Source organism: Cyprinodon tularosa, unplaced genomic scaffold (assembly GCF_016077235.1).
Source record: "Cyprinodon tularosa strain WSP-4 unplaced genomic scaffold, ASM1607723v1 ctg111, whole genome shotgun sequence".
In the NCBI taxonomy this organism is placed as follows: Eukaryota; Metazoa; Chordata; class Actinopteri; order Cyprinodontiformes; family Cyprinodontidae; genus Cyprinodon; species Cyprinodon tularosa.
Window position 1 is genome coordinate 909782 of NW_024037905.1, and position 14412 is coordinate 924193.

A 14412-nucleotide genomic window follows, 5' to 3' on the forward strand; every position below is an offset into this window, starting at 1 on the left:
TCCTGAGCACTCATGTGAGCAAAACGATGACACCGCTATTAGCATAATGGGCCAAGAGGCATCTGCATGCGTAGTCATTATGGATTTTTATGGGGTGTGTGACCAGAAAGACAAAAGCAGTTATGCTGTGCAAGACTCCAGTGCAAGTGCGATATCCTGCTGCTTGAATTGGTTTAAACTTCCCACTCCTGAATATATTTCATCCAAAAGTCCCATGTAAATACACTGAGTGTTAGTTTATCTACTTTACAGAAAAAAAAAAATGGTTTGCACCCACTTTTAAGCATTTTCCTACTTTAAAACCTCAAGCTTCTCTACATTTCACTGGACTGAACTTTATAAAGTTGGGCCAAATGTGAAGGATTAAAGGAAAAGGATGGATGGTTATCAAACCACAAAAGAAAATAATATTTTGATTTTTTACAGATTTTTTTTGCTCTGAAATCCCAAAGATCATGCTATTGAGTAAGGCTGGGCAATTATTAAATAACAATATGTATCAATCGATAGACGTATATCGATAATAGAAAAAAAGGTTAAAAAAAATAAAAAGTTTAATAGAATAACCACTTTCCTTTCTTATGCATTTTAGCCATGTAGGTTAATATTACAGTCATTACATCATCTCAACCAATCACAAACGCAGACCCAGGTACCCTCTGTCACTAAGCTCCGCCCCCTTCAAAGAGTTCAGAGAGCACATGTTCTATAACTTCTAGAAGTGCAAACCTAAGGGGCATTCGAAACTATAAAGCAGCAACAGTCAGTTCTACTACCTACTGACTAAAGGATCCAAAACATTTTTTAGTGGAAACTTAGTTTAAAACCGTTTGTCCTTTTATACTCTTCTTCACCTACCCTCATTTTAAAAAGAAATTAAATTAATTCAGGTTTGTTGTTGCAACTTGACCAAATGTGAAAGAAAATGCACATAAATAAATTTGCAAAGCACTGTATCATTTATAATACCATCCATTATATTCAAGCAGCTTAATTAGTAGCAGATGATACCTTAAGGAAAGGCTCACGCATGCTAATATGAACTGATGTGTTGCCTGCAGTATCAACAGACATATTACCATTAAACAGCTGTTATATACGCACCATGAGATGGGGGTTTGTATGAAAAGCAGTAGAGCTGCATAGCTCTCAAATAGACATCCCAAGTGGTTGGTTTCTCCAAATAAGCTATCAGTTATTTGTCATCAGGTTTTTTAAAGATATTTATGGGTAAGATGAGACTACTTTACCAGAAGGGTATACTTTGTGTGCAATAATTAGAGTCTCATCATTATCCTCATTACCTCCTCACATTTAACACCATGTGCAGATTAGAAAGTGTTGCTCAGATGTAATACATATGTGCAATACACAGTCACCAGATGTATCTCAGTTTTTGTGGAATAAAGCCATTTTCTTGGAACCCCCTTGGCCTCTCTGGCAATATGTGGTGGTGCAAACAGCAGGCTGTGGACCTTTGACCTTACTTGCAGAAAACAGTGTTGCAGGTTCTTGCCTCGGGTCTTTCACCTGGATAGTAATAATGAAAAAGACACACAAACACAAACCTACTGCAGACTGCAATGTAGTTCAGTGAACTCAAACCACCTAAGCTGTGATGAAACTGACAATTTAATATCCAAATCAATATGTCTTCATTCCACATTTATGGCCCATCTTTAATTGACAACCCTTTGCATACCATTTATCTTGCTTTTTCTTTAAAGTCCATTTGCATCTTGCGCTATTCAGCCTTTTCTTTTATTGATTTGTCACTCCCCTCTACCCTCCTCTAACCAATCTCTTATGACTGTTCTCAGCCTTCACACTCTTTGTTTTTCCTTTTCGCCCTACAGGAGGTATGAAGTGAATCCAGTATGTGGAGACCTCCAGGGCCAGATCCTGGGTTGCTACAAAGACAACGTTGGAAAAACCCTAAATTGCTCCAACATAGCAGCTCTTTACCTGCAGTGTGTTAACGATGCCAAACAGGTGTGTATTTTCTATAGTAAGATGTTTGTTTGCAGCATTTCTCATTCTGATCCTTATTGAATGAGTTTACATATTTTCCATGACTGATATTTGGCTACAGTTATATCTTAAAGGTAATAGCTCCAAACCTTTCATCAAAGCAATAAAAAAAAGAATGAATTCACAGAATGTCTAAACTGGTGCAAAATCAAAGTACTGATTTCACTAAAACATGTATGATATATAAATGATTGTTTTATAAATTCCACACATATAAGTGTTTATTTCTGGCTTTGGTCCTATTGTCGATACAAAATTATTCTGCACCATTTTTTAACTTTGCAAAAATATAGGTATTCAACATGAGGTAAATGCTGTCAATTTAACTTAAATATTCTGAAGCTCGTTAAGATAACCTTGTTTTCCCTTTCGGAAGCATGTGCATGCACCTTGATGGAACGGTAACATGTAAGTTGTGTTATTATTTTAGTCTGATAGAGCAGATTTCTGTTTAGTCTATGTGAATTGCAAAATATGTCTTAGCTGCATTGTTTGTCACAGCCCTAGCTGTCAAATTATAGATACAGTAGGGTTTTCCCTCCAAAAGTGTCAGTTGATCTATATAATTCATATCTTTTAACCTTTTTTTCTTACCATTTTCATATTTCCACCACATTAAACAACATGAAAGGAAAATCACACATGCTTTTTAAGGTGTTGCATATTTAAAATCGTTTTCCGCCTCCCTTAGTCAATACTTTCTAGAACCATCTTACACTGCAATTACAGCTGCACGTCTTTGGGGAGTATTTTTACTTTGTATGTTTAGAAAGGGAATTTTTTTTCGGTTGAGCTCCCTTAAATTAAAGATAAGTTGTAAACGGCAGTCATTAATAATTCCAACAGATTATCAGTTGGTTTGAGATCTTAACTGTGTCTGGATCATTCAAACAAAAGGGTATTACTATTTTATTGTTTAAAGGCTGTTGTCCTCTATCCCCATCTGTCTTTTGAAGCCTTAAATACATTTGCTTTCAGGTAATACGTAAAGCAACACTTTGTAACTTTTAGCCACTAGAGGTCCTCGATCTGTAACGTTCAGATTTAGCGCCCTCCGAAGGCCACTGGCAACACTGCACTGTTACAAAGTGCTATGGTCTCCCTCCGTGTTTTGGAATCTGATAGCAGACCACTTTGGACCAGCAGATAGAGAAGTCATGGAATTACTTGTAAAGACAAGACCACATTCAGCCCTCTAGATTAAACCCTACATCATAGAACCCAAAGATATGTCTGATCAGGTAAGTGGCATATCTGCTTTGCTGCCTAACAGCAACTTTAGCTTATACCATAAAAAGAAAATTAAAAACAATCCACTGGACTTTGTTTCCAAGTTTGAAGATATTTCCATTCCAGGAAGATTTTTTCAATTCAAAATATCGGAAATAGTGTTGAGTTCGAGGTTTTTTATACAGTAGCCCAACAAGGCCTTGTTTTTGTTTTGAAAACATGCAAATTGGAACAGAGGAAGGGGTCCATTCTTTTGGAATGGGGGTTGTTTGGCTTCTTTTGTTAGACTGCAATACCCCATACCCATCTAAGTGTCTGAAAGGTTGGTCGTTAAAGGGGATTGTTGGCCTTGCTGAATAGACAAGGTCCTCCAATCTCCTGTATACTTTTAGCTTTGTTAGATCTTGCTTAAGGGCACAGAGAGATAAAAGTAGACTGCCTTGTTGGGTGCAGGTTCGCACGTCAATGTTACCGCCATATTGTATGTGGCAGAAAGTAGTTGCCAAGGTGCTTGGCTCCAGGTACTTAGAGATTCACTTCCATACAGAAAGCCCACATTCTTATCTTCAGCTATCACAGTATACATGTCATATTAAATAATACTACTTATACTTCAGCGATAGTATCAAGGTGTTACTTTATTGTATGTCTTGTAACATGTCCGTTGGTTGTACTGTTATTTTTACATCTCTTTGCAGGTGATGAAGCAGACTGAAGATGTTTTATCGTTATCTCCCTTTTATCTCCTCTTTCTTTCATCTTTTCTCCTTTTTTCTCTTTTTCCTTTCCTGTTCTATTTAAATTGCAGTGTCCATATAATCTAATAATACTCCCTATTATACTTCATGCAGGGAGTAATACTCCCTGCATGAAGTATAATAAAGCTATTTCTATGCATAAATCAAGCGGAACACTATGGCGATAGCTGTACTGCTCCACTTGTGAAAGTAAAATCTGCTCTTTTTGAAATCCAATTATTCTTATTGTCTCATTGCCAGACAGGACACTGTTAAAAAAGTAGTTGCCAAACTGGACGTACTAAAGCTGCAGAGTGGCTAAACTAGGAAAGACCTTAAAATTCTATTTCAAGGTTTTTAGCTGCATACATTACAAATGACTATTTTTAGATATAGATGTGCATATATAGATTTATATAGATTTTTTAGTATTATATAGATTTTTTTTAAGTATTATAAATAAATAGGTGTGTGATTATATAAAACTATATGTATGAGAATTAAGGGGGAGCATTTCCAGAATAGCCACAGTTTGCGGAACTGTTTCAGTCCTGGAGTAATAGGGGCAGGATAGATTACTTTAATTATTTTTATATTTTACAGGAATAAGGTCAGGAGAATGAAGCCAAAGGGATACAAAAATAAACCCGAAATATTACGAAAATAAAAATATTACGAATATAAAGAATATTCTGAGATTAAAGTCCCTCTGATACTGTTTAAGTGTCTTAGTCTAACAGCAGTTTTGCCACATCCAACATGGCTGATGCTCTAACTCATTCGCAGCATATGCAGACCTCTTCCAATGAGGGCGTCTACATATATATAATGTGTGTGGTTAAGGTGAGCTCAGATTACTGTAAAACAGCACCATGGGTGACATGACCTCTGTAATGACGAATCCGATCCTCTTACGTTACCTAGTAAATTTTTTTTTAGAAGAGTATCCATTAAAGAGCCTTTATACAAGTGCCAAGTGCAAAATATTGACATGATCATTTGATGTACAGGTGCTGGTCATAAAATTAGAATATCATGAAAAAGTAGATTGATTTCAGTAATTCCATTTAAAAAGTGAAACTTGTATATTATATTCATACATTACATACAAACTCATATATTTCAGATGTTTATTTTGTTTAATTTTGATGATTACAAATGACAACAAATGAAAATCTCAAATTCATCATATCAGAAAATTAGAATATTGTGAAAAGGTTCAAAATTGATGGCCCCTGGTGCCACACTCTAATCAGCTAATTAACTCAAACCACCTGCAAAAGCCTTTAAATGATCTTTCAGTCTAGTTCTATAGGCTACACAATCATGGGGAAGACTGCTGACTTGACAGTTGTCCAAAAGACGACCATCGACACCTTGCACAAGGAGGGCAAGACACAAAAGGTCATCGCTAAAGAGGCTGGCTGTTCACAGAGCTCAGTGTCCAAGCACATTAATAGAGAGGCGAAGGGAAGGAAAAGATGTGGTCGAAAAAAGTGTACAAGCGAGAGAGATAACCGCACCCTGGAGAGGATTGTGAAACAAAACCCATTCAAAAATGTGGGGGAGATTCACAAAGAGTGGACTGCAGCTGGAGTGAGTGCTTCAAGAACCACCACACACAGACGTATGAAAGACATGGGTTTCTGCTGTCGCATTCCTTGTGTCAAGCCACTCTTGAACCACAGACAGCGTCAGAAGCGTCTTGCCTGGGCTAAAGAGAAACAGGACTGGACTGCTGGTGAGTGGTCCAAAGTCATGTTCTCTGATGAAAGTAAATTTTGCATTTCCTTTGGAAATCAAGGTCCCAGAGTCTGGAGGAAAAGAAGAGAGGCACTTCATCCACGTTGCTTGAAGTCCAGTGTAAAGTTTCCACAGTCAGTGATGGTTTGGGGTGCCATGTCATCTGCTGGTGTTGGTCCATTGTGTTTTCTGAGGTCCAGGGTCAACGCAGCCACATACCAGGAAGTTTTAGAGCACTTCATGCTTCCTGCAGCTGACCAACTTTTTGGAGATGCAGATTTCATTTTCCAACAGGACCTGGCACCTGCACACAGTGCCAAAGCTACCAGTACCTGGTTGAAGGACCATGGTATCCCTGTTCTTAATTGGCCAGCAAACTCTCCTGACCTTAACCCCATAGAAAATCTATGGGGTATTGTGAAGAAGAAGATGCAATACACCAGACCCAACAATTCAGAAGAGCTAAAAGCCACTATTAGAGCAACCTGGGCTATCATAACACCTGAGCAGTGCCACAGACTGATCGACTCCATGCCACGCCGCATTGCTGCAGTAATACAGGCCAAAGGAGGCCCAACTAAATACTGAGTGCTGTACATGCTCATACTTTTCATGTTCATACTTTTCAGTTGGCCAACATTTCTATAAATCCTTTGTTTTTATTGGTCTTCAGTAATATTCTAATTTTCTGATATGATGAATTTGAGATTTTCATTTGTTGTCATTTGTAATCATCAAAATTAAACAAAATAAACATCTGAAATATATGAGTTTGTATGTAATGTATGAATATAATATACAAGTTTCACTTTTTAAATGGAATTACTGAAATCAATCTACTTTTTCATGATATTCTAATTTTATGACCAGCACCTGTATCTCAAATACCTCTAATACTTGCGTTAAAACTTACACAATGTTTTTTTTAATAGTTTAATTTTCTATCAATGTTTTTTTCTGATTAGTCAACCATTCATGAATAATATGATATCATCACTTTGTGATTTAGAAAAGACGCTAATGACATTTGTAAAATGTTTTAACTCACCTTGTCCTCCTCTTGACACTCTCTTTTTACATCTAAAAAAAAAAAAAAAAAAAAAAAAATTAAAAAAAAAAAAAAACAATTTGTTATTTAACTATTTTTTCCAAGCGCTGTGGTGCCACATCCATGGGGTTTATGGGATTTCTTGTGGCTTTCTTTCAACAATGGCTTCCATATTGCCACTGTGCCAGAAAGGCCAATTAGAAGAGTAGTTAAAAGAGTAAAGATGATAAAATAAATTCCAGATCTTTACCAGACAGATTCGGCTTTATGTGCCACTTTGTGTCACAAAAAATCCAAGAAAAAACATTGAACTCTGTTGTGTCGTGACTAAAGGTGGTAGAAATTGATACTTAAAACTAATACATTCGACACTGTGGACACTGTAATCTGTACCCTCTATTCATGCATACATGTGTGCACCCATTTACAGAACACACACTGACTGCTTGCTGTTTGACACGAGAATATCATTTCCATAAGGTTACTAAACAGAGATCACTGAATAGCCGGTTTGGAACTTATACTATTTGCATAATGCTTGCTGACACAGGCGTTCCCTGCCTTGTCTCTGTGTATACTGTAATGTAATAAGGCCAAGTGAGCAGCAGACACCATTCGGACACCACAGTCCCATATTTATCTTCTCCACTTATTGCAAGTGCAAATATTTTTTTTCCCACCCTTTTCTTCCTACAGGTCGTACAGTGGTTCTACTGACGTAACTCAGGATATTAACTTGATTCCCCTTCTCTTTCACGTTGCCCCCAAAAAGACTCCATTTGCATTCATAGAGCTTTTCTATTAGATTTTTCTGAAATTGCATTGTTTTCCCAGTAAGAAGGAAAACTGTGTTTCGCGTCTCTCGGTCACTCGTGGGTATTGCTATTAGATCTAAAAGTCAGATGCAGGCACATTTTTAAGCTATGTATCATGTAAATTGCCATATGTTTTATTCATCTCACGCATCCACACGTGTTTGCGTGCACGCTTAATGCAGCTACCTGTAAGCTCGTCAGAATGCAGCGAGGGTTATGCTCACTTTCTGGGTGCTGGGTTATAATCTTGTAAATTGTTTGGAAGCAAGCCGGAGACGGTATGGTAATCCGCTTGTGTTTATCACCCGGCAGCAATCACAGCGCACTCCTGTTCATCTGGGCTTATCTGTCTTAAGACTTGCTTTTAAAGTCATTAGGTGTAAAAGAGACGGTTCTGTGATAAGGCTTTAGAGGGATAATATACAGAATTACACAGCCTGCAGAATAAGATGGGAAGGAATGAAGTGGGTCTGATATGAGCTGATGTGGCTTCCTGATTAGGATGTTTATGCAGCTTTATCAGAGCCTCGCAGGAAGCTGCTTCAAGAACAAATGCCAAAGAATGGGGCTTTTTAGCTCCACAGGTCAGAAAATCCCAAAAGTGACCTCTAACAGTTGCTTCTCATAAGGTGTCCGAGACATTTTGTAGCCTGGATCAGAGAGATTTCTTTTAAATCCCACATTCAACCAGAACAAGCAGCACCACAGATACAGATGGTCTTGTCGAAGATGCAAAATAATTGATGAGTGGAACCCAGCTCCCAAAAATCCGACTTTCACAATCTTGACCCAACAACTGGAGACTAGCATTGTCAGCTGCTCAGCTGTTGTTACTGATAATTAGCCCTTTTATCGCAGTGGTCGGTGATAACCTCTAGCTCCACATTGGCTCCCCTTCACCACCTCTTCATTCCTTTCTTCCTTCTTCCACCATCCCTTCATCCAGAGTCACATTTTAATGCATTCACCTCTTAACAGGCTTGATAGCAGACAGAGAGAAAGAGGCAGTGGAGGTACAGATAAAGTCTCCTCTCTCTCTCTCTCGCTCTCTTTCTTTCTCGATTAATAGGAGTTTATCACTGAGGCTGATCTCTCCATCCACTGCTTACTGCCTCATTCCATATTCTTGCTGCATCACTGCCTTTTTGCTCTCTATCTCTTCCTTTGCCACTTTATTTTTTAGGCTGACCCGTCTGCCTCCCCTGTCAGTCTCTAAAGCCCGAGCAAGATCCTCGTCTGTGGTGGCAGGATGTTTTGTATTTGACAGCACTGGAATGGGAAACTAGTCCGGCAGGATCATTAATATACACCGCTTTTCTTTAAGTGTTGGACTGTCACATCTCATAGTTATTAAATTCCATGGTTGTGCTTTTAAAGGTATGGAAGAGGTTTTTTTTTCTCAGAAATTAACTGTTTAGATTCATCTTAAATGACTTAATTGATGGCTGGCATTCTTGCACTTATGGTCCCCCCCCAAAAAATAATATTTTTAAATCCATAAACTCTGGCCGTGGTGGGACCCAAACAACATTAGCCAATTTACTTTGCCTACTGTCGAAAGTGGATTGGCTACTTTTGCGTATTTTGCGTATGTCCCCCCAGTACGTTATTTAGGTAGGCTCCAAGCGTAACTTATACACTGTTTGGCTAGTTGTCCGCCATTACGCCGAAAAACTAGTTATTTTTGAGTTATTTTTTCACTCTTTTGCTTAAACTGGAGCATCAATGGCCATAAAGAATCCTGACAAACCTAACTGGAAAAGAAAGCCTTTTTTTCGATGTAGCTGTAAAGTGGGAGAGAAAGTGGGAGAGAACGATCCAAGTGTGTTCAGTAGATTCTTTTCAGAGATGGCGTGCCCTGAAGGGTCTGAAAATGGATGCTTTGGTCGCAAAACTTCTGCTGGACATGTAAATTACTTTTAATTCTGTAATGAACCCTTCTGTAAACACTGTATATTTTTAAACCTGCAGCAACACGAACACACTAATAAATTGTATATATAACTTGCAGTGAAAATGCCGGCAGACTTCCTCTTCTTATGGAGATTTCATGCTGACTAGGTGAATCCTCGCACTTTGCTGCCTCTCTAGGTGAAATACAAAATTACTGGCAGAAGTATTTCGAGCAGAGAGAACTTTTGCAAAGGAGGGGGTACTCACGCATGCGCAAAATTTAAAAATACACAAACAGCTTTTGGACATATCTTCCACCTCAGAATCCTCTTTCCTGCTTTTAAATCTAAACCTGGAACATCATAAGAGCTCATGATTATCTAGACAGAAGGAACTACCTTTGACCACTTCGAAGATGTGTTAAAAACACAAGATATTTGAAAGTATTAGCTTTATTTTTTGATTAAGTATTGTAGAGATTTTTTTTTTATTTGACTTGTATTTAGTTGAAGGAACCCCCCATATGAAAGTATTCAAAGCATTTTTTTTTTTTTTTTTGCTGTATTCAGTGTTTTTTCAGGTGATCCTGCAGATTTCTTTATTTTGATTATTTTACCATCTCTAATTTTTACCTTATATTAATCTGGATGTGTAACGAACGGAATTCAAGGACCCAGAAATCAACCAGAACACAGAGAAACGGTTTAACATTTTATCATAAAAAAACTGCAGCAGGACGTGAAAGTCTCGTCTGACACAGGAGCTGGATCTCTCAGTCTTGGAAGAAATGCTTGTATCCAAACACAGAGAATCACCAGTGTCGCCTGTTGGCTTGTGACCTCACAGAGCCTTGTTTTGCCCAGAAATTCGTCTAGGACATCTACAGGGAATCTCTTAGTGTTTGTCAAAGGCTTTTCCTGCGGAATGCAATAGGTCAGAACAGCGAGAGCAGAATCGTGCAGGTATAGCAAAAGGACCAACCAGAGTGAGAGGTCCGTGAGCTGGTCCAAGGTCCAAGCCCGGTGATCTGATTTCCAGAGGGAATCAGAGTGGCTATCAAAGGGAGTTTCAGGGCACAGTTCCAGGTCTGGTAACAGATCAGAAATCAGATCAGGCTGGTTTCAGACAGGCTCAGATAATCTAGAAACAAGACAGGTCAGGCAAACAGGCAGGGAATCAGATCATATGGGGTTCAGTTAGCTCAGAAACAGGGAGGGATCAGGTCAGGCAAACAGGCAGGAAGTTAGGAACAAAATACTCGAATAGATGTCACCGGGTGGCTTGAAATAATCTGGCACTGATGTATGGTCTGAAGGCTGGTTATATACTAATAGGTGAAGGTGGATCAGATGAGTGGTAATGAGAACATGGCGGAGCTGAGCAGTTGTTTCTTGTAAGGAAAGACCAGCATCAGTGCTGAGATCATGACAGGATGAATAATTGGAGTTAAATCACTCTTCATTTGGTGTAACTGATATTTAGATTTCACCCACCCTATCAAAAACCTCAATGCTCTCTGAAGTTTGCTGAAATCACTATGATTGTTATTTGATATTTGCTAAGAATGAGATAAACTGAAGAGAACAGGGCCACAATCTGATTCATTGGTCCTCAACATCAGCAGGACCAAGGAGGTCATAGAGGAGGACTACAGGAGGTCAAAGGAGGCTGAACACCGCTGCATACAGAGAGGCGGTAAAGTGTGTGGTTTGCATCGAGTTCCTGAAAGTTCACATCACCTCTGACCTCTCCTGGACAGAGAACACCTCCCACTTGGTTAAAAAAAAAAAAAAAAAGGCTCAACAGCAGCTTTATTTATAATTTTTTCTTCAGGCAGTTGAAACAGACTTGATTCACTTCTCAGCTGCTCAGACACATCTACAGGAAAACCATTTAAAGCAGATTGAGCTTTTCCTTTACTCACACACAAACCCCTCCTCAGAAACACAAACAAAATGACACACAAACTACTGGTATTCTGAGTAAATTGGCCTCTATATTATATTTATATAACTGTCAGAAAAAGAAAATCAATTATCAGTTTGAGGCTCATTTAATATAAATGAAGAACTTCTTAGATTTATTAAAAATGAATGTGTTTTATAGAAGTTTTCTAAAAAATATTCCTAGTTTCCTGTTAAAGGTTTACCTTTCTAAATTTTTTTGTTTAAGTTTAGGTGACTGCAATAAAAGACAAAACTATATTTTTATGCAATAATTATGGTCATTATTTTGTTGTGAGGAGTAATAAAGTAAAAACAATGAGGAGGACTCTCCATGGTGTTTTTTTTTTTTAAATGGAACTCAACTTGAGAACGTATTTTTAAGATCTTTTTTATGAGATTGTCAGAGATGCTGTCCTGCAGGTGTTTTCCTCTAGTTGGTATTCTAGGAGAAACTGTTTTTATCCAATATTTATTTTATGGCTAGTTCAATTGTGTGGGAAATAAACTGTGATACCTTCAGAGAGATCTTACAGGGCTGTTATTAAGGTGGTCACTGAGGAACAGAGTATTTTTGCTTCTTCCTTTTTTATCTATGTTAGACCTGTTCTTTATATCTCCTGCTTCCTCTTCCTTCCCTCTTACTCATCTTCTCTTAGGTGATTTTTCTTGTCACATCTACTGCAGAAGGATGTTTCAAATGGTTATTGACAAGGAGAGCTGGGGATTTGTGCTTGTACTTATCGCTAATATGGAATCCTATGCCCTTGGGTCTCTTCTCTGCTTCTTGAACTCACTTCATCCTCTTCTCTTTTATTGTACTCTCAGGCTTTCCTCTCTTTGTGTCCTCTTTCATGTGTGAAATAATATCTTCCTCCTCTGTTTTTCTGTTTTGATTTATGTTTCTTTTTTTTTTTTTTTGCCGCTCCTCTGACACACTCTCCTTTCTGATTTGTCAACAGAACCAGTTGAGGACTGGGGGATAAGGATGAAGGAGAAAAAAAGGAGGAGCAATTCTGAGTATATTGGGGATTATAGGTTGATGGACTGACAAACTCAGTCAAAGCGGAGTAGGAGAGGAATGAGTCAGCACCAAGACACGCACCTTCAGAACCCTGTGGAGCACCGAACCAGACTAGACACTGAACACTTTTCCTTAGTTTCTACCTTCCTCCCTACCTCTTTTACCTTTTGTCGATCTCTCCTGTGAGTACGGCAGAGAGGCAGTGGTACTGTGTGATGTTTTGGATACACGGCATGGGGGAGAACAACGGGATACAACACGACCAAGCTTGGCCGTAAACTTTACCTCAAACTGTTAACCACCTCCAGAAAGCCAGCCTTCCCTTTCTCAGGTTCCTTGGACTGATATCCTCTCACCTTAACTGATAAAAACCAAATGTCCATCCTAGTAAATGTCACATCTACTTTGTTCTCCATCATTTGTTGTTTTCCTGCTCCTCATGCACAATAATATATACAAATACACATATAGGCATCTGTTACATCTTTGCATTTGTTTGGTTTACAGTAACTTTGTGGTGATTTTCATGTTAGTATCTGTGTCAAACTTTCACAAACACCAACACCTGTTTGTTTTGAGGAAATAAAAGTAAAAAATTATAATTTTGTTATGAATTTGTTCCTTTATTCAATCAGTCATGAGTAAAGAATAGGATACGTTAGTGCCTTAAAAGCCTGCAGTGCTACTCATACTTCATAAGGCCTTTCTTGACTTGCACAAAGCTTAAACTGCTAGCACTGTTATTATCAACCCACGTAAAGGTCATACAGGATGATGTGGATCTGAATATTTGAAAATAAATAATTCTGGGTCTGAGTAAATTAGACTTAAATGGCCAAAAGATAAATTTTGAACCCAAAAGAAAAACAGACATTTACATACAAAACCTTTCTTTTCCTATAATGAAGGAAATCGTCATTATATACTTACAACATCTTGTTACATATGTAGTAAGTTTGGTGCCCATACAGTAAGCAACTGAGAAGTTATAGATGTTTAGATAAAAATCTAAATAGATGAAGGGAGGATGTTGGGCAGATAGAAAAAGACCTAAATATACATTTTATTCCATAAATTAATTTCCATATTTATTCCATAAATAAAACAAAACAACTCTGCAATCAAGTCAATCGAAATTACGTCCTGGTAGCCTACTGTTCTCAAACTATTCTCTAAAATAAGAAAAACAAAACTGTCCAAGTAATTTACCTAAATGAAATAAAACTTTCTGTACTGTAAATTCTTTTACTTATTGACCATTTTGCTGTATGACCAGATATCAATAACAAATGTATGGTTTAGGACCAGTTTAGCGCTCAGTAATGCATTCAAATGAAAACTTTAGCCTGCTTCTTTAAACTGAATGGGTGGGACCCAGGATTTGGAGTATATTCTGCAACAGAGAGGATTAAATTTCCCTCAAAACTCTAACTCTATTTTTTATCTATTTCCTGTCTTTTCCAATACAACTTCATTTTCTTTTGTTTGATAAAAATAGCATTATTTTTCTTAGACAAATATTCATTTTTTTCTCTCGTCTCTCTTTGACTTCTCCCAGTTGCAGACTACAACTTTATTCTCGCCTGTCAGAGCTCTCTACATTTTTTTTTTTCTGCATTCTGCAAAACTCTCGCTTGGATTGTGCTAAACCAACAAACTGCATTTCTACGAATTTAGTCTGAGTGGGCGGTGGTAATTCACAGCCTCCTTTTACAGCTGCCATAATGGTGGGGATGTGTTGTTAAAAGGGACACGGCCTGAGTCTGATGTGATCGCAGGTCATCACAGAGGAGAACTTATCTTAATTCGGCATCAGAAGGAGCAGCTCTGTGATGGACAGGCCAAGAGGAGCAGGGAGTGTGTGTGCGCAAGCGTGTGATTTGTTGTGACTAATCCGCCTCTGAATGTCAGTCAGCTGTCCTTCTGCTTTTTGACTTTTGGAGTCTCA

General features: G+C 38.1%; 1 protein-coding gene across 3 annotated transcripts in view; it reads left to right on the forward strand.

Moving 5' to 3' along the window:
* Window positions 1–13066, forward strand: part of chchd3a (coiled-coil-helix-coiled-coil-helix domain containing 3a) — a 108310-nt gene extending 95244 nt beyond the window's left edge. For 2 of the 3 annotated variants that reach the window (XM_038298548.1, XM_038298562.1), the window contains 2 exons: window positions 1857–1992; window positions 12403–13066. In XM_038298548.1, the coding sequence (XP_038154476.1) occupies window positions 1857–1992; window positions 12403–12426 (160 nt within the window). In that variant the 3' untranslated portion in view covers window positions 12427–13066. Of the gene's footprint in view, window positions 1–1856; window positions 1993–2407; window positions 2440–12402 lie in introns of all 3 variants that reach the window. The other variant, XM_038298555.1, reaches the window with a different exon arrangement.
* The last annotated feature ends 1346 nt before the right edge of the window (window positions 13067–14412 follow it).